The sequence below is a fragment of the Anas acuta genome, chromosome 19, assembly GCF_963932015.1.
Source record: "Anas acuta chromosome 19, bAnaAcu1.1, whole genome shotgun sequence".
NCBI lineage: Eukaryota > Metazoa > Chordata > Aves > Anseriformes > Anatidae > Anas > Anas acuta.
Genome location: NC_088997.1, coordinates 9,565,076 through 9,585,774, shown reverse-complemented (window position 1 = coordinate 9,585,774; position 20,699 = coordinate 9,565,076). Strand labels below are relative to the sequence as shown.

At 48.4% G+C, this 20,699-nt stretch overlaps 1 protein-coding gene across 6 annotated transcripts in view; it reads right to left on the bottom strand.

The window, feature by feature from the left end:
* AUTS2 (activator of transcription and developmental regulator AUTS2) overlaps positions 1 to 20,699 on the bottom strand; it is a 756,836-nt gene that overhangs the window by 664,951 nt on the left and 71,186 nt on the right. Inside the window, exon 1 of one of the 6 annotated variants that reach the window (XM_068656152.1) lies at positions 20,586 to 20,633. The exons of the other annotated variants lie outside the window; for them this stretch is intronic. Within the exon in view, the coding sequence (XP_068512253.1) occupies positions 20,586 to 20,618 (33 nt within the window). The 5' untranslated portion in view covers positions 20,619 to 20,633. Of the gene's footprint in view, positions 1 to 20,585; positions 20,634 to 20,699 lie in introns of those variants that run through there. 6 annotated transcript variants of the gene reach the window in all.

Here is a 20,699-nt window from a genome sequence, read left to right as displayed (position 1 = left end):
ATTTACATACATAAATAAAAGATCAGAACTCAAAAGGCAAAATGTCTGTTGCCTCTTCCCTGCATGGTTTTCTACCAGTCCTCTTGCTTGCTTAGTAGTAGAATGTGGAACTCCATCCAAGAGCTACATGGTCAGAGGAAGCACTGAAGTAAAGCAACCAGGAAAAAACCCACATCCATAAAAAAAAAAAAAAAAAGGACATTTGCCTGCTTAGATGCTGAGTTAACAGCAGAACAATAATGTTGACCATGACCATTCCTGCCTTCCCCCAGGCGAATTACATGCAGTGCACAACGGGCACCAGTTGCTCGCAGGCTACACCCCCTCGCTCCATGCCATCCAGCATCCAGAGAAGGCAACAGCCTGTTTTGGACTTGTCTGGGTTAGCAGGCAGCGCAAACACCATCAGTAAACCTTCAGTCCATACAGCCACCCCAGTACACTCTGTGACCCCCCCAACCCCACCCCAAAGGTTTCATATCGGTTTAATGAATGCCACCCATTGCTGTAACTGGGGAAAGTAACAACTCCTCCAAAAATGTCTGAGGATCACAACCTGGGAACCGAGAAACACAGCCAAAAGGAAAATTTGTGAAATAAACCCCAGATCAGCTGGGCCCCTTCAGCAGAACTCAGTGTCCCTGAAAACTGACGAAAGGCTCTGTGCACCCTAGAGGATCGTGATGGATCGGGGCGGCCAGAAGCCAGTTAGACCTCGAGGGAATAGAGCAGCTGGGGGCACACAGACTGCAGCATGCCCCAAAAACTTACCCAGAGGGCCAGCTCATTCCCTGAACTCACTGCTGCTATCCTCTAGCCCTGCTTTGCCTGTCCTCACAGCACTGAACCACCCCAGGCTGCTCCGAGACAAGATCATTTCAGAAAACAAACCAAACATGCCCAAAAAGCAGCACCACGTACCCTTCACCTCCCCACCTCCTGCACAGCGCGATGCCTGGTGACACACGGCTTCAGCCCAGCCATCGCTCGCTGCTGAGGAATGCCAAACTAAATACAACTCCCGAGATCTCACTGAAACAGAGAGCAGAGCAGGACACCAAGCTTCACCCGCTCCTCCCCAGGCTGGCTCCCCGGGGGCACCGCTCCGCCAGCAGCGGCAGGTGAAGGAACGCAGCCAGGGAGCGGCTCACACAGTTCTGCAAATCCAACTGAAATTGAAATTTCAGCCTAACCTGCTGGGAAGAAACCCACAAACTAGGGCAATTAGAAGAAGCTATTATTACTAGATATAAATAAGAGAGATAATTTCATTTCTCATTGAAGCTGTAAGGGCTTTGGGACCTCAGCCTGCGTTCGGAGCCAGAGAAGTTTCCAGTAACAGGCAAGGTGGCTGTTGCTCCTCCTCTGCAGTGATGGCACGTGCCTTATTCCCACAAGCACGGATAAGCCAGCCCATCTGTTTTCACCATGGGGCAGAGTTTTACCTTTCTGGCCCCGAAGCCCCCAGCCGAGACGTTCAGCATATGCTGCCGCAGCGGTGCCAAACCAAGGGGAGAGAAGGCGACCCCCTTTTGGCACCACCGGATAGTCAGGGAAACGGACGGGATGGGGAATTTAAGAGGACTGAAGGTTTCATGCAGTCCCTTGTGAGAAATTATGACCTATTTCCTTCCCCTGATTGTGTATCCTTCCTGAACTGACTTTTGGATCATTCAATATTTAAAATGCATTGCCCTATAAAGAGGCAGGGTAAAGAAGCATCCCTTGCACTTCAAGTCACTCTACTCGAGATTACATTCAAGCCTCATTACTCTGAAGAGACCCGGGATCCTCTTCCAAATGACTGAATTGGGGCAGACGTTTTTCTGACAAGATCCTAAAAGTATTCAAGTCCATCCAGGCAGCAACGCCTGGCTTTTGTTTGGAAGAAGAGATTTCTTGTTCTGAGCAATGCTACAAAAGCAATGTCATGTCATGTTTACTACTTCCCCTCTATTGACTTCTGCAGCTGGTGAATTTTTTATGATAGAAATTACAAATATTTAGCCTGCTGATGGCAGGATGAGCCAAGTATTCCCAAGGCTCACGCACACCAACCTCCTTTGTTTCCTGCTTTCAGCCGCCCATGTGAGATCTGCTAGCATCCTCCGCATCTGCCGGCACAAAGACGGGGGCTGCACATCAGCAGCCACCCCACAGCTACACTGCAGCCGGCACAAGGGGGGCTCCTCCCCAGCCCCAAATCCCCCCCAGCTCCCCAAAGCTCTGCATGAAGACGTGCACGGAGCCAGCAGTGGGGCTCACCGGGCTGGGCACAGCGCTGATTGCAGAGCAGCACAAATCCTCCCGTGGAAGATGCTACCAGGTGCACAGCGGTGCTGGCTGTATGGGGTAAGAGCCTTCTGCCCGCCATCCATCCTTCCGTCCTCTTCCAATGCAAAAAAGCCGCACTTCAGGGTTCAGTTTCAGTTTAAGCAAATGTTGTGAAATAAAAATCCTTACAAACTCATTAGGAATGGTTTCTTTTTCCCCCAAATTAATATCTGTAGGATTCACTGCAACATACGAGTTGAGCAACTCTACTATTTTTTAGTTCAGCCACGACAGCTGTTGTTTATTACTAATTGAAGCAGCTTATCTTTTTGTCCAGACGAAAATATCCGCGGTTTGCGATGCGGGGAACGCGTCCCCCTCCCTGGCACAAAGGGCACATCTGTATCATGCTAGGGAAACAGGACGAGGTCGTGAATTAACACATCTGAAGCCGCTTTAATCAGTCAGCTGAGGTAGCAGAAGGTAGCAGAGGAGCAGTAATAAAGCTGAAAGCCCAGGGAGGGCACACGTTGACGTATACCTGAGCAGCCACCCAGGCTGCAGCCTGTGCCCATGCATCTTCATTATTACTGGCACCCAATTTAGCTGAATCGATGCGAGATGGATATTCCAGCACTCAGCTGCAAACCTTGGGGCTGGAGCACATGATGGACGAGAAGAGCCCCAGGGAGATGGGTTTGTTCAAGAGGAGGCTGAGCGGGGGCCTTCTGCTGTCTTCAGGCGCCTAACGGGAGGCTACAGAGCCAAGAGCAGAACTGTTTTCACCATGAAGGGGAACCTGCACTGAGATCCTCATCCAGCCTGGTCCAACGGGGAGGTTCTGAGCTTCAAGTACAACTTTGGAGCTAAGGACCTCCAGAGGCCCCTTCCAACCTTGCTGGCTCAAGGCATGCTTCGGCTCAGCTTCAGCCACACCAAAACTATCAAATTGTCCTGTTTTGTAACGAACACTTTGACATACAAAAGCAAAGGCTTCAGGCTCTTCTAAACAGCAGCTGCCCAAAAATCAATGTCTCAAAAATCATCATCTGCATCTAAATCCACACACCTTACAAATGTAAATGTAAATAAATACATTAGCTACACATCTGATCCCAATGCATTATGTTAGCTCAATAATATGATAACTCAATGTACTATGAAGGTTTAAAAGAAAACAACTTGAGAAAACAGGCACAGTTAAAACTACCTTTCAAAAATCATTAATTACATTCTGACATTTTCTAGAACTGCACGTTTTTATTTCCAAAATGTTTCTCCATGGAAATTATGTTGAAATTGACACATCTTTTCTAAACACTTCAATCCATAAAGATACATTTTGTTTTGTTTTTAACCAAAAAGGTTTTGGCTGACGTTTTCTTCCATGTGGCACCTGCCAGGACACCGCAAACATCAGAGAAGGGAATGGCTCCGGACTGCGGTAACACCCAGAGTGTCCCCCCTGAGATACCCGTGGGATGTGCCAGTCCTTTGTGCCTGGGACAACCCCAAGATGAACGATCACCACCACAGTAGACAGGGACCCACCAAGCCACAGCCACACGTCCCACTCCAGGTGCTCCACGGACGGCCCTACCCAGCAGACGTCAGAGCCTCCCCGGCACTTGTGAAGCTCTCCAAGGGTTGAGCACAGCCCAAGGAGCTGGGGGCGCTCATAAAACATTTACCTGCTCCGTTTCCCTGCCAACAGTTCGTCTACGTTACTGTACAAGCTGTACTGAATTATGACAAAATAGTGGAAAACACCCCGTGTCAGGCCCAGAGGTGGTGGAAGCCCACAGGTTTCCCTGGAGGCCAAACAGCTCTGCTGGTTTATGTTAGTGGGGCACTAATATTTTCAATCCTAATGTCTTACTGTACTCCAAATTATCTCAAAGTTCCTGCTTGCAGATGCAGCATCCTGCAAATTGCAAATTGGGAAACTGTGACATGTCAAAGATCTCCCCTTCCAGAGCTTTTGCCATACTTAATCCTTCCACCTGCTTCCAGTTTGTTTGGCTTTTTTAGGACATCAGCTGAGTGCCTGAGAAAAATCACAGTGTTTAAATTACTGCACACAAATAAATCACCGGGCTGTCCGCTCTTTCCCAACTCATTATGTACAAATGTAATTTTTATTTTTTTTAAGGGAAAATCACACCAGCCCACGGATTCAGTGAACTGGAGACCAATTCCAATTTGCAATGGTAAGAACCGGCCCAACATTTGTTTCCTCCCTGGCCAACACCTGGCATTCAGGCATCCCTGCGCCCTGGGTGCATGAGCACCTTGTTCTCTGCTGATGTTGGGGTTCAACCTGGATGTAAGCTCACCGAGGACAAGAGGACGTGTTTCCCAGAACAAGCTACCACCCCCAACCAAACCTCCCAGCTCTCTGGGCTGCAATCGCAGCCTGCCCTTCCTCTGGAAGCACTGGAGGGCTGCACGTAGAGCTGTTAGAGCCACAGCACAATTAATCACATGGAAGATGGGAGGTGCATGGTAAGCAACAGGCTTGTATCTAAAGGACCCACTGAGCAGAGAAGTGCTTCTGTACAAGGCACACACGTTTCCCTACACAGCGTTTCTGTCCCCAGGCGCGGGTGCCACCGCACCGTCCGCACGCGACGTGTCCCCGCAGAGGGCTCACAAAGGACCTTCCACCCCTCCACCTCCTGGCTGCGTCCTCCCCCCTGCTCCACCCTCCCCTCTGTTGGCCATCTGGTACCCATCAAAGGCAGTTAGACCCATGACACATGTGTGCTTACCAAATCCTTTAAACCTAACTAGAGCCCTGTTTTGTTTCTTCCTCATCAGAAGCCACAAGGAACCCTGATTCGGTACATCTGGACCTTCTAATAGGGTAACAGCCTGGCTGTGCCAACTCTGCTTTCTGTCTGACTCCATCTTAATCATTCACAAATCACAAAAGGGTTGGGAGGGGAGCAGAGCCAGCACATCAGCAGCGCGAGGATGGCGGCTGAACGCAGAGCAGCGGCCACAGACGCTGCTTGGATGAGCGCTGGCGCACAGCGAGCCGAAACTCCCTTCTAATTCTCAACGCGTCCCAGTGCTCTGATTTACTGGTCCTTTGCTGGGCAACTGGTCCTGGGTTTGCCCTGGCAGCACAGCCCGATATTCCCAACATGAAGGTGCCGTGGGGATGGTGAACCCCATCCAGCTGCAGGAGTGCCCGGAGATGCCGCGCTCCCAGGGAAATGTAGGGAAATGGCAAGGGCTCCTCCCGGCTTTAACCAGCACGTTCACGTAGTGCCGTGCCGCTAATGCCTGTGATTTCACTGCAAAGGTTTCCACAACGGCTCCTTTCTTTGCTCTGGAGATGGCTATTTAGCTGGCTTTCCAGGAATCGTGTGGTTTCATATCCTCAGCTTCCAGTAAAAAGAATTTCTAAATATCAGAGATGGGCTTGAAACTATGAGCCAGTGACAGATGTGAAGATCTCTCCTTTCTCTTCGTTTTGACGGTTTTTAAAGCAGCATCACAGCTTTATGCAGGGCTGTCTCCCGAGTTTTACATCACAGGCTTAGAAATGCTGCCAAGGTCAGTGAGCTGATCCTGGGAATTGCTCCGAGTCCTCCCCAGGCCAACCGAGAGGAACCCCCTGCTGCACAGGGAGAGCTTAGGGTGGACAAAACCTTGCAGAAATACCGAAGGAGGAGTAGTGCTGCTTTATCGTTTGCACTGACAAAATCCACAAGATTTATCACTTCTCTGCTATATTGCACCACCAGTCCGCAGCGCACACAGCACCCAGCCACCCAGCTCATCCAGCAAGCCAACCCCGGGTGTCACTGGTCCAGTAACACGATATAATGTCCAGTAACACGATATAATGTCCAGTAACATGATATAATGTCCAGTAACACAATATAATACAGCCTTTACCTACACACAGCTCTCCTCGTTTCTATCTGCCTGTGAGAGCAACGCACAAAGGCAGAGGCCAAGCTGACAAGCTCAGGGCTGCCGCTTCCCCGTGCAAGGTGCTCAGCTCCTGACGCCTTAAATCGGTCACAATTTCCCCCAAAAACACGCAGGAGGATGGGTGCTTTCGATGTTTGACCAAAATAGGCCATAAAAGACAAGGCATTAGTCTGTTTGAGAAAAAAATCATAAAAAGCACAGCAAAACAGAGGGGGGTGGGTCTTGACTCTATGCCAGGAGCCCGAGGACTTGCATTTATTTATGCTTTTCATGGGAAAGCCGTTCAGAAGCAGTAATCCATGACAGCTGGCAAAAGGGCAGGGACCTTCACAGCCAGTTGACTGATACTTTACCCAAAAAGAAAAAGGAAAAAAAAAAAAGAAGAAAAATCTCTGCATTGGCTCTGCAAGCATTGGCAGTGGACAGGAGACACAGGCAGGCTCGTGATGCGTGCTGAAGGCGCTCTGGAAAGTGGGCGACACCACGGGCTGATGGCAGAGACATGGCAGAGACGTGAGAGAAAGCAAAGCTCGAGGTGGTGGATGAAGAAAACTGCACAATAGGGATAATTAGTGCTTAGGAACTTCACCGGAGGGCTGGGAGAGTGCTGCGGCTCCTCAGCATCAAGAGGGCTTCGAAGGGCTCGTCCTTCGTGACCACTCGAGCTCTTCACCTCCTGACCTCCCAGCCTTCGCTGGCACCCTGGCTTCTGACACGAAGCAAATGCACATCCATGAAAATGTGATTTAAGAGAAAAGAAAAAAAAAACAAAACAAAAACGCACAATAGAACGACTCAAAGTGGTGTGCTGCTCTGCAAGGCCAAACACACATCAGCTCAAAGTCTGAAATTAATATGGAAAGTGATTCATAACAGGAGGAGACAAAACAAGCCTATTCATGCTTCTCCATGTCAAGCCATCTTATAGCGATTTTGGAGCCAAATCCACTCTTCTCTTCCAAAACCACAAAGAAAAGCAAACAGATGTCAGCCATTGCAGATTTTCAAAGAAATGAAGGAACAGCTCCTAATACCAGTGTTTTTTTCTGCGCTTTCCACCTAGGGATGGATGGCAAGGCACCTGTGGAAGCACGGGGCTCTGTCTCCCTGCTGGGGGTCACCACTGCCATCGCGGGGACAGCAGCGAGCAGGGGCCGTGCCCGGACCCGGAGCCATCCCACGCCCGGGCTCCCAGCGCTCCCTCACAGCATTTCCTGAGAGATTTTGGGAAGGGAACAGCGACCCTGTCAACAGGCAGTCGAGAGGAACACAAGTCTTTCAGACTGCGGGGATAACTCTAGAAGCACGTACACCACTCAGCGCTTGAAATTCCATTTTCAAAAGCATCTTCAAAGCACGACAGCTTTGAAAGGGGGACAGAATCCTAATTGATTTACAAAATTTTACCCATACGCAATTAATATTACTGTGCAGTGCTTTTGGTATTGTTTTCTCGTTTTTATTTGACTCTGCTGCTGCATTTCCCTTCAGTGTGCTGTTATTTATTCTGGTGCATTTTGCTGGAAATGGCGTTTGGCAGCACGGCACCAGGAGGCTGCAGGGAAGCTCCTGCCACCGGGTGGGACAGGTGGCACGACGGCCAGACCCAGCACCCCCAGTAGGTGCCAGGGCTTACGGGTTTGCATAGTAAGAGCCAGGGGCACAAAGCTGTCCCTGCTGTCCCCTGGGAGCCACCAATTCGTGCGTCCTCTCATGCCCACAGCACAGAGCTGAGCCCCAGGGCATCACCATGAACCCCTGTCCCTCCGTGAGGGTCCAGCTCTCCTCTACGCACACCCACCTGCCAGCCACGCAGCTACAGAAACCAGGAGTCAGCCAAGCCTGGATTTCATTTTTTCTCCTAAACCAGAATAATGAACCCATTGTTTGCTTCTAAATGCATTCAGAGAAGTCAGAGACTGAGAGAGATCGTCTCGTAGCAGTCACTCCTTCATTAACAGCTACAGAGCTAAATGCTGCGTTAAACAGCGTCTGCCATTCAAGTCTCCTCCTTTCTGGAGGATGTGCATGTCTGTATTGCTCAAATGAGTAGGATTACTTCATTTAAAAAAATAAATCCAAGATTGCCATTTTCCACATATCCCTCCCCTGCGTAACTTACTTCAATTTCTAATTTACAACTGCAGAATATAATCTTACAGTGGAATTTGCATAAAAATGAACAGTCCTGCAGCAAGATATTAAATTTTATATTTGCACGCTAGGGTGGCCAAGGAATATTAGTCTATCCAAGAAGTTTGTCCCCGTAAACTTGAGAGTTAGTAGATGTAATGAGAGGAGAACTCGTACACTTCAGTGCAACCACGCTGATTAAAACGCTTTGATGCTCTTGTTACAGAGCAAGGAGGATGAATTGCACGTACTGACAGTGGGACTGCCACACAGACAGCAGCGCAGCATCCAGCACTGTGTGTGTAGTGCGGGCCAAAACAAGCAACTTAAAAAAAATAAAAAAATAATAAATCAATTAAAAACCAAAACAATGCTAATAAAGCTCTACAGCAGGCTGCTGGCTAGAAGTGCTCGACATCAAACACCTGGTTTAAACTTCCTCCTACTTCCAGCTTCTCCCCCAGCCAGACAGCCGCCCAGCAGCGGCGTCCCGCTCATCCCACTCTGCCCTCCTGCACTAAATCCCTGCCGCTGCCCGGCCCCGCTGCCAGCCACGTGTCCCTGCATCTCACATTCTTACACCACTGCTACCAGTATTTTGGGGGCTGTTGGAGCAATGGGACAGAGGAACTGCATGGGGAGAACGAGCAAGCAGCACGGCAGCCCTCGCCTGCCCGGCGCGGTGCCGTGGGCACGGCCACCTCTCAGAAACCTTCTAACCCCATGTCACACGAGGCCTCCTGTAGGGCCCCGTGCAGCAGCACACACGGCCCGCCACGCTCTGTTCTGTCCTTTCTGTGGTCAAAACCCACCAGGCAGACTCACTGCCGAGTTTCCATCTCCTGCTGGCCACCCACGGGGCTGGAGGGAAACCAAAGCAAGGGCAGAGGCTGAGATTACCCACATCGTATTTCATCCCCTTAAATCATCACTTGGGATCCCCGCCCATCTTACAGCCACACAAACAGGATGGAGCTATAAAAGAAGTCAGAAACCTGAAGGGTTTCTCCCTGCTCCCCAAAACTGCCACTGCTGAAAGCCCCCGGGGCGGGCTCCCCCAGGGTCCCAGGCATGCAGGGTCTCAGCCCCTGTCCTCCTCCTCCAGGCACACTCCCACTGTGCCAGCGCAGCTCGGCGAGCACCCTGCTCGGCATGATCAGAAGGGACGAGCAGTCATCTCCGGGGAAGAAAGCGCTTTGTTCTCACCAGCCTATTTTTGCTGCCGCAGACTCCCCGTGCCCGTCACTTCGCAGACTTCACTCGGTGCTGCTGTCACCGCACCGTCTGCTTGCTACTCCGCTGTCAGACACACGTTATCGTGCTACCAGCTACCTACTTTCTGTTGGCTTTTAAAAACTTTGTTAGCTCAACTGCACACTCCAGACTTTCATTACGCTGTCTTAGGCACAAAGAAAATGAGTGTTTAACAACCCTCTCGTTTGTTTCCTGGTTATGCCTCGGAGTACTTTGTTTTTTCTTTGAAGCCGAACTGTTTCCAGTCCCCAGCCCATTATTCCATTTAGCCTAAACATCACCGAAGTGATACTAAAGGCTCTGTTTCAGACTGCAAAAAGATGAAAAGCAAACATCCTGAACCATCTCGTCCTCCCCCGTGGAATTTGTCAGCACCCAGCCTCATCCGCTCCCCGGCACCAGCTCCACAAACTGCACACTTGGCACGAGGGACTCTGCTCTTGGCACAGGAGCCGAGCTGGCAGAGCAGCCGGTCTGACGGCACTGTCATCGTTCTGGGACAGCCACCGTGGCTTCCCACATAGCCCCATCACCCCTGGTGGACACGAGGGCTCCCCGAGTCCAAACCTCAGATCTGAGCCGGGCGAGCATCACCGCGGGCACCTGGCAGAGCGATGCCAGGACGGCCACGCGAGCATCCATCACTCTGCAGATGACAGGTACCAAGCAATGGGCTCAAAAACAGCCTCTGGAGAGTTTGACAAGCCAAGAGCCTGTCCTCACAGGGACACCTCCTCACCTGCCTGCTTCGTGCAGAAGGTGTCCTTGTCCAGCACAGCCTGTTCAGGAAGTACATTAATTAATCTAAGCTGTGAAAAATCAAACAGTGAGAGGTAAGAGTCCAAACAGCGAGACAGAGCCAGGGAAACCTGGAGGTTTGATGTCACTCCCCAGCTTGTACAGGAACAGCTCCCCTATTTAGACAAATCCTGAACAAATCAGGAAGCCCTCGGCCTGCCCCAGTTCTGAGCATCAGCCTGACAGACTCGGTCGCACTCCCGCACACACATACGTGGTGCCAGTGCTGTGCATTTCCCCTACAGAGAGGCCCGTGGTGTTGGATCTGTTACCAGCAGGGCTGCTCGGGCCCAGCAGGCCGTACTGACTGCTCGGTGTCCTTCCCCAGAAGGTCACCTTCAGGTTTATCAGCAACACCTAAGTTAACAAAAATCAGTAAGGGAGTCTCTTTCTCATCCAGAAAATGATTCCTCTGAAGTAAGATCCAAAGAGTGCCTTCCTAAAGACAACTCCTTCAGTGAGGTCCCATGGCTAAGCTGAAGACAAGCCATCTTCAAAAATATTCCCAGAAATATTGTCATGGTTTGTCTTGAAGGAAAACTTCCCAGCACATTTACACCTCGCACCCCGCTCACCCCTCTGAACCACTAAGGAAACAAACAGGATCGTATTCCTGCCAACAGAGATTTCCAAGGGTCTGGACCCTTGGAGTCTATGGACAATTTCTAAGAGATTTATGAAAGGTAATGAAAAAAACAAACCTGTGGTCAGCAGTCTTGAATTACTATATGGGACCTTGAAAAAAAAACCAAAAACAAACAACACACAGGGCTCCAGAAATAAAAGCAGCTACATGTTTGTGATGCTACAGGGGAAAAACACCACAGGAGTACGGCACTTAGGACTACGGTGCTCTGGGTTCAGCCTCTGGCACCCACCTGTAACAGCTCCTCACCCTGCCACCTCAACCACGTTCTCCGGGGTCTCCAAAGACACTTCTGCATGAAAGTGCCTGGCCACCTGAGCTAGGCTTAAACCCTTTACAAACCTTTCACAATCTGATTCTAAAACCCTTCAGTACTTCAGAGACACATCAACAACACAGGAACAATAACGTTCCTTCTTCCTTTCCACCCTATTCAAGCTGTTTTAAGATTCTGACCATCTTTCGGAGCACGCAGCCTGTTTGAGTTTGGCTGAGTGCAATATACACATATTTTTAAATCCCCTCTGCTGACATGTAGCCGAAGGAGAGCACTGCGCCAGCACAAAAGTACTCGAGTGAATCTGATCGCTGTCATCACAACGTTCAACTTGAGTGACACATTAAACATCTAAAACTCAACAGCAAAGAGTTTGGGACTAAAACCGAAATCCTGGCGTAGGGTAAAGCACGGGCAAGTGCTTATTTTTCCTCTTGACTTTTATCTTCAGCATGATCTTCCAAAGGGTGGGCAGGAGGAGCTGCTCAGCCGTGACACAACTCATCCGACTGCCGTGGCCACGCGAGGGAAAAAAAAAACACTTGTATGCAAAGCCACTGGTTCAGGGTACACAGATGAGAAGCTATTAATTTCAAATCCCCTGTGCTTTTATTCCCACGCTGATTAATATCAACCAGAATCATTAGTGATCATCTTGTAGGCAATTAAAGAATGCCTGGGCAGAGGAGCTGGAATTTCCAGAGGACGGGTTCAGTCCACCTCAGTTGCGGCACCCATGCAAGCAAGCACAACACACACACACAGGCCAGAAGATGCCAAACTCCAGACCTCAGCACCAAGCTTTGGGTCTCGTGTCACCGCTCCAATCCTTCACTTGCCCGAGGTCACTTGGCCAGAGGCTGCCTGCACGCCTTGGCCAGTTCAGCCTTCCTGTGCCAGTGAGCATGGCAAGCAGCAGCTTGGAGGCTCGCAGCGGATGAGCTTTTATCGTAACCAGCAGCTTGCAGGCTTGGCGCTGTGCTTCCAGTCACAGCAGCTCACTTTGCAGCCCCGCTGTCCAACACACACCAGTCCTCTGTCCTGCATCCGCTGCATGTGGCACGACGAGCACAAAGCGTGTCCCACCCTGCCAGGTTTCTACAACACCTGCACCACCACAGGTGCTCACCTGCCTTTGGGAGAAGAGTTGCCATGCATCCTTCACCAGCACAGTGCCAGGGACACCCCAGCACAACGTGGTGCCAGACTGGTGCCAGACAGCTCCGTGCTGGAATCACCCATCCTGTACCACTCAATGCTGGAAAAAGGTCTGCTTGTGTCCACCATCAGTGCCTTACATCCCTCCACCGTGGGTCTGGCCATCCGCCTCTCAGGGGCTGGCCGATATGCCGGTTACCTGTGCCAAATGCCTGGTGGAGATTCCCCAAGGAGCACATGCAGGAGGAGGATGGCATGGGCACCAGCAGCACAACTTAACCCATGGTCTGTAATGAGAGCAGACCCGACGCTCTTCAGAGGCTCCTTGGCACAAACTCTCCTCTCTCTTTTAAATTCATGCTTAAGAAGGCCAAATCTGCTCCGATGCTGGTGTCTCGCTAGCTGTTTATGCTGAATATCCTTTTCTGGCCCAAGCGCAGCCAAGACGCCGGTCCCACCACCCGGAGCAGATGTGCGGGGCACACAGCAGTCAATTATTTTCAAATAGAGCCATACACAGTTTTCTTGAAAACATTATGAAGAAAAGCTGTCAGTCCTGAATGCATATTATCTCTAATTAATCCCATAAAAAAAAAATTAAAAGGATGGTTGCTTGGTAGCGTTGCGAGAACCGTTTTGTAATTAATATGACCTTCATCTCCATATGGTAATTAGCAAACATTTATATTACCATTAAAAAGCCCATGTTCATTACATAACCTCACTTTTTTCTATTAGCTAACTAAACCAGTAAAACCAATTTAGTCGAAGCCTTGCCCTTTCACAAATGCTCCAAATGAATGCATTCAGAGCTACTGTTTTTTTTTGGTTTGTTTTGTTTTTTCCATTGGCACTCTCACAGGCTGCCTGCAAAACCCACCCGAAGGTGTTTGTTGAGGCTGCTGCGGAGCGCCCAGGACGCTGCAAACCCTGCCTCCCCCCAAAAAAAGGGCTCACGCATCAGTGTGCCGTGGTGGGACAGCGATGACACGCTTCTGCTCACGGGCACACACATTTTGAGTTCTGCACACATCCCCGAGACCGCAGTACCCAGAAGCAGGACAAAATGAAGATTTCTCTACCAGTAGTAACAGAAATCCATTTTCTCCTCCGTGAAGTCGGATCACTGAACTTCAGGGAACAAGAGGCGGTCAGTAATTCTGCTGATAGTTTCTCTGCTTGTGTTATTCCCACCTTTCCTACGCTGTTTTTGCGGGCTGCAGTCACTCCTACTCCCGGACATGACTCACATTTGCCTGGAGCCCCAATATGCCCTGCACCACCACCACCACCAGAGCCCCATTACCACAAGTACGGGTTTTTCACAGGCGCAGGAAAACTCGCGGTACATCTCCGAACAACGCCGTACTGAAAACACGGGGGATAAATATGACCTAAATCAAAAAGTGCACTCACCCACACACTTCACTACTCCTCTAAAAAAAAATCATCTACCTGTATCTTGAATTCTGCTAACAATGTGCATCCCCTGCTCCTGATGAAAGCTGACAGCTCGTGGGGAAAGGCATGTGGGGGAACGACACCAAACACCTCGTGCTAATCAGTGCTTTCAACAGGGAGCCTGACACCATGTAAACCTAATCCCAAGTAGTTTTCTCTTCTACTTGCAAGCTGTACATCAACCACAAAAAAAAGGGGGGGGGGGGAGGTTGCTAGTTGGAAAGATGATATAAAAATGCTAATGAGGCTGTTAAGTTGACAGCACTGGGAGCATCTAAATTTTATATATACATATCAAATAATTCTTGCACTATAAATGATTTAACTAGAGCTATCAAAAATATACAGACATGAGAAAAATATTTGGACATATCGAGGGGGAACTGCAGAAGAAATCAAAAGGCCCCCAGCCCTCCCCGAAGCCAGACACCCACCCACCCCTTGCCAGCTTTCTGCAAATTCCAGCAGTTTGCTTCCCTCACAATCTCCAGGTCCCTTCCCATTTTTCGCCTGGTTCAGGCTCCTGCTAAATGCCTCGAGTGAACGTGGCTAAAGACACATGGGCACCACAGACGGATGAGCTCGAGCAGGGGGTGTCTGACTGGGATTCCTCCCCCCGGTCCCAGGCAGCGTCCTGTCCACCCAGCACATTCACATCCAGCGAGCACAGCTGTGCGCCAGGGAGGTCACGTTCAGAACTTAACCCAAAAGAAACACAGCCTCATGCATAAACACTACGCGCTACTTCAAAGCGGTTGACTTTTTTTTTTTTCACTGAGGCAGCCAAAAAACACATAGGATTGAGCCTGAAGATAGCAATGTACTGTAAACTTATCATAAAAGCAGGACGATGAAACCAGCTACCAGCTGTGAAGTATATTTACAACTGTAAATGTAATATTTCCACTGTAGAGCAAGCAAATATTGCGTTATGGAAATGCCTGCTTTATCAATCAGCTTATCAGAACAGAGAAAAAGAGAATATAGTTTTGCATTTTTCCGCAGCGTAGCATTTTGTAGACATTGAGAATGTGTTTCTGAGATACGACGTCTGCGAACAGCAACAGAGAGATCAACTTGCTGATGAATGAACACAATCACTTCTCAAACACCTGCAAGAATGCCTTGGTGCCACTTGTTTTCAGAAGAATGCAACTTAAATAAAGGAGGGGTGTGGAGGGGGTGAGAATCAAAGAATTGTGAAAAATTAATTTCTATTGGTCTTTGCTTATTTCTCCTTGATGGTATCTCTTATGACACCAATCGAGGGCATTCTCCACGTGTGAATTTCCAAGTATTCTCCATCCCAACAATAGCACAGCCCTGCTCTGTTGGACTGAAGAGAGAATCTGCTGACACCTGCCTACAACATCCAGTAAGCAGCCCTACAGAAAGCAATGCCCTTCATTTAGGGCTACAGTTGGAAAATTAATTTTACAGTTTAAAAAAACATTAACCTATACATGGAGATTAATGCAAATGCAACCATCTTGTTTTAATAGGACCTATCCAAGTTTAAGTAAGACTATGACGGATTCGGAGTAATTAGGAGCTTGTCCAATAGCCAGAGGTTTATGACTGTAAAAATTAACAAAGTTGGCGTTCCCATCAGTGCGCCTCAGAGCTATTGCCATATAAATCCTCAGCATGGCTGGATAAGGGGAGCCTGAATAAGATCCATTTATTTTTTAAAAAAATCACCTTTTCTGGGAGATGGTAGTAAACAAGTACCAACGTTGAACCCTAGCCTACCGACGTGAATGACACTGTAGAAACACATCAGAGCTCTGGAAACACTGGGAGACACAACAAAGATGTTCATGGCTATTCGTGTAGCTCAACAAGAGCCTTGCCTTCTCTCCCCCACTCTCCCAAAAGCAGACCCAAAAACTGCAAAGTTAAGTTAATTCTTGATGGCTTTACATGAAACTCAAGTGATATGTGGAGCATTTAACTTCCATTCATTAAAAAAATGCAGCATTATCTTGCATTAGTTCATCAGGATAGAACAAGTTTGGTGGAAGTGTCCTTCATTTTATGAAGACCTCTACAGAGCTGGAAATGAGACAGTCACTGTGAAAGGGCAAGGCAGGTGTGAAAGCTCTGGACTCTTCTCATATGGGGCGCTCTCCTATTTTGGGACACATTAAGGTCAATGTGGTAGACAGCTTGATGCCAAGAACCTCTCTGAGTGGACTTATCCATGCTGCAGTGGGAGTTTCCCACCTGAAACCAACAGGAGAGCAAGATGGGAAGCAGGTTTCACCCTATAGAGAGCTCCGACTTATCCACCACATCCCCGGGAGCACCCCTGTTCAGAGCAGGTCAGTTAAACCAGTGTAAAAGCAGAGAGCAGCTACAGTCCAGCTCCTCACTCAGGAATATTTTGTGAATGAATCATCCTTCGTTTGTGTTGGCTGTGCCGATTTGTCAAACAAGCACGGCAATTCCAGCGGGCGAGGAATCAAAAAGACCAGAGGACGACTTAGAGAGAGGCTAGAGCGAAAGCTAGCAATGTGCAGCAGCATATATTAACCACCAGAACAGCTTGAGGCATGCCTGGAAAATGCCGAGTAAGTGGAATTTAATTTCTGGCTTAATAATTCTTTTCTTTATACATGAATTTTGCTTAAGAGAACATCAAATCCCATTTTCAATGGAGATGGTCGCATTTAATCAGCGAGCTGAATGGTAACAGTGTAATGCTGCTCAACAAAGGAAGAGGGTTTAAAACCACTGCCCAAGGCAAGAGCATCCCCTGCGCGGGTCAGTCCTGGTGCAGGATCCAAGGACGACTTCCCAGTTTGCATTTTTCCAGCTCAGCTCAGAGGACAGCTACCCTAAAAGATTTCCCCAACCAAATGCAATATTGAGGCTTTTCAATTCCAATTTAAGAGCCCACAGCACCCTTCACCTGAAACCCTGGGACAGCAACAGGTTCCAGCTAACCTCTGCTGGCTCTGTATGTGTGATACAAATATTTCCAAGTTTTGAGGTCCTCTGATGAACCACTGTGGCTACGTGGCTATGAGCTGGACACGGTGACAGATCAGCAATTTTGCCAAGTACAGCAACAACTACGAAGGAGCGTTGGTCGCCTGCAAGCCCTGCGCAGCTGCAGCAGGCACACCGCTCTTGGAGGAGCCCGGTCTCACCATCCAGCTTCGGTGTGCTTAGGAAAAAGCCCACAGCATTATCCAGGGATTTTTTTCATTGCTGCTTTCAAAGAACGGAAACACGAATCACAAAAATGTATTTGTCTAAAAGTGGTAGGACATTCTTCTATTTTAAGATATAAACGAAGCCGCTTACCTACTCTTCCCAGCAACCTGGGGAGAAATCCAGTTGAGTTGATAATTTGCCTTTCTAACGCCCTTCAAGGCTTTCTGATCACAGGTAATGCAAACGATGCCGACAAAACAAAAATGTAAGCACATGAAAGCTTTCTGCTTTCAAGCAAGATACTGTCCCGACTACTCACTGCTAAATCTAAATCACTGATGGATTTTCCATGCTGGCAGCATTCAGAACAACACTCAGAAACCTGGTGCTCATTGGAAATTTGAACATCTTGAAGCAGACAGATACCAGTCATTTCCTAGTGCAGATTTTCCTAACACTGAGCAGGGATGCTGAGATTAAAGGTACGCTATCCTCTACTGAAAATTAATTTTCTACAGTTGTTAAAAAACTTGTTTCTCTAGGAAAATGACTCACTTGACTAGATAAACACTTCTATCTCCTCTAGGAAAGCCTGTTTCCTTGAACCATGCGGCCTTACACATTATACAACTTAGTATCATCACAGAACAGCATTTGGCTTTTCTTGCACTCTTAGAAGGTAAAAATCCCAACAAGCAAGTTGAGAAGGCATTTGAAATGTTTGTAAAAATAAATACAGAAATCTGCCTTAAAGAGAATGAGCACACTTTTTTCCCCAAACAACCTGCTACCATCTTGTCAATTACAAGTATTTTCGAAGTGAAGGACAAAAGAACTTAGAAGAAGATGAACTTACTAACGCATAACATGTCTTACTGAAAAAGGAGGGTGTTTTGCAGTTTTAAAACTCGTTTGGATTTCCAGTTGTATTTCATGTTTCCAGAGCAGGCACATCACTGGTGCAGCAGGCAGAGCTCCGACCGCTCCAGCAGCAACCAGAGCCGATCCTCCTGGGCTGCCCCATCCGCGCATCCCCTGGGCATTGTGGCACAGGCTGGGTGCCCAATTCATCACTCCACCACAGGATCAGCGTTTCCCAAACGTGTGGGCTGCTCCTATGGGAGCCTGGAGCCCTCGCGTTGGCTAAATATTTGTTTCTTGTGGGTCTAAGCATGCTACGGAAATCAAAGCATCAGCACTGGTTTCAAAGCAGCAGGATCAAGCTCCAATATAAGCTTGCAGCTGGCTGGAGCCTTGCAGCAGGCAACCGTGTGCCTCTATTTCAATATTTGGCTGATAGATCCATATCCAGCAGGGACAGAAAAGTCCTTTAGAAAACACAATATTCAATTCCCTTTTCATCTCAGGAATGCAAGCCAGGCTTAGTACCTTTAAAACCTGGTGGTGCAATAATTTTTTCTGCCTTTTTTCTTTTTTCTTTAAATGAGGGAATGACGCTTTCATTTCCCTATGAAAGGGCTGATCTGAGAGTACAGGCACCAGTGACACTAGTACTGCAAAGACTTTCTGAAGGAAACAAAAACCGAAGTGCAAGAGATAAAAGAGACAACAACTCCCTCACCAGCCAAGCGATTAAAGCCTCTGCTCTTCCGAACGAGCATTTCCTTGAAATAATAAAAAACAAAAGGAAGACTAACACTGCTTCAGATCTCTACCAGTTTATTCTGCAGCACTCCAGGCTCATTTATTTATTTATTTATTGCAGTTCTCCATTCACAGGGGACACCCCATGGAATCACTGATGGATACAGCAGGATTTGAAGTGGGACACAGCTGTAGGATGTTCTTTGCCTTTCCTTCCACACGCAGATTGGTATAATAGGGGCCTTCTCTGGGATCTGGATTATGCCTCAAAGGAGCAGAAGCATCAACAGGCTGTTGCCGTTCACAAGGGCAGTTCTTGGGAGTTTGGTGTGCTTTCAGCATACAAGGAGCTGTGTGGCTTCAGAAGCTGTCTGTGTCTAGCTAAAGACATCTAGAATCTAACTCCCTGCCCCATGCTTAAAAATAAAATCTCCCGTTTGATGCTCCGAGAAAATTTCCAAGTACTGGTTTGCCAGGGGACAACTGGTGGCAGCCTATGAAGGTAAGATTAATGTAACCCAAGTCCCGTCCTGCGAGTGGATCTGCTCCTTTGATCCCAAATATGCAAGAACCGCAAAAATAGCCTGCAGCCTCACACAAGTATTCACTGCATTGCCATTTGATTATTTCCTTCTTTGCAAAACTGCAATTTCCAGGGGAAATGTGCTTATTGTGAAAACATCTTGCCATCTTAACACCTATCTTGCAAAAACTCAGGGGCAGTTTAGGATGGAGGATAAAAAAAAGGCTAACCTCTATTTTGTAATAAAAATAAACGACAGTCCTCTCTTCTGCATAAGCACATTGCCTGGTGAGATCAATTTTGTTCTTCTCTTGGTAACATTACCCTGTCTTTTTTAATACACTCTTCATCCATTAAGTTGGACTCCTTATGTGTCTAATTCACAGCTACACACCAAACAAATTACCCAGAATTAAAAACATCTCACTCATTTCCTCTTTCCCACCTCCACACTACATCTTGCAAAATCATTTTGCCATGACATGTCACAAGGAATTACTAATTTCTTCGCGGGGGGATGGTGGGAACACAGATTCCCTTTGCATGACATAACGGTACCACGGCCAAGGTTTGCACTGAAAAAAATGATTCCGTTAAAATTAAGCCCCCCACATTAACAGCAGGCTGCTCCTGTTTTCTGCCTACATCATCAAGGCAGCAACACTTGTGGGGGCTACACGGCTAACCCGGTGTAGGGCTGCTTCTCCTCCCAGCCTCCTGCGCCTAGCGTCAAGAATTGACTGCAGAAAAGTGCACGCAGCCACCTCTGGGCTTCACTTACATTTGATATTCATACCTCACCTAGCTGTCTCCTCCTCCTCCAGCAGCTCCTCAATCCATCACCCATTTTCTTCTCTGCAATCACCACTTCTCTTTCCAATTTGTGCTTTCTCACCTGAGGAGCGCACGAGCTGAATAACGGTGCCGAGGCACCTCCAGGTGCAGGGCATCACTGAACCTGCTTGCTCCAGCACTCCGCACACCCTCTGTGGGCCTCAGGCCATCAGACTAAAGACTCTTCCGCCCAGCCACCACGCATGCTCATTGCTATTCAGGTACCTGCTGAATGCAAATTCATTTCTATTCGACTTGCCTGTATGAGCATGCCAAAATTACTTCATTTGCTTCCTGCAGCTCCGGCTCGAACTCTTCCCTGACTCCTCCAACACTATCATTTCATGATCATCAATTTACATGGCAGTTTCCCTTAATTGGATTCCATCCAACCAGCATCTGCTGCTTCCCTAGGATGGCTGCTTCCCTAGGAAAGGACGTGATTTTCCTCTCCAACAACCCCAGCGCTGCTACAAAGGAGCAGAACTGTCCTGCTGCTTGGTATCACTTACTCCCAGCCCGACACAGTGTTTCAGCTTCTTCATGCAGATCTCACGGATGCTGGCTCTTCTTCCTGACGGGTACTAGCAAGGATGGTTAGCTTAAACCTTAAACCACGTGGCAGG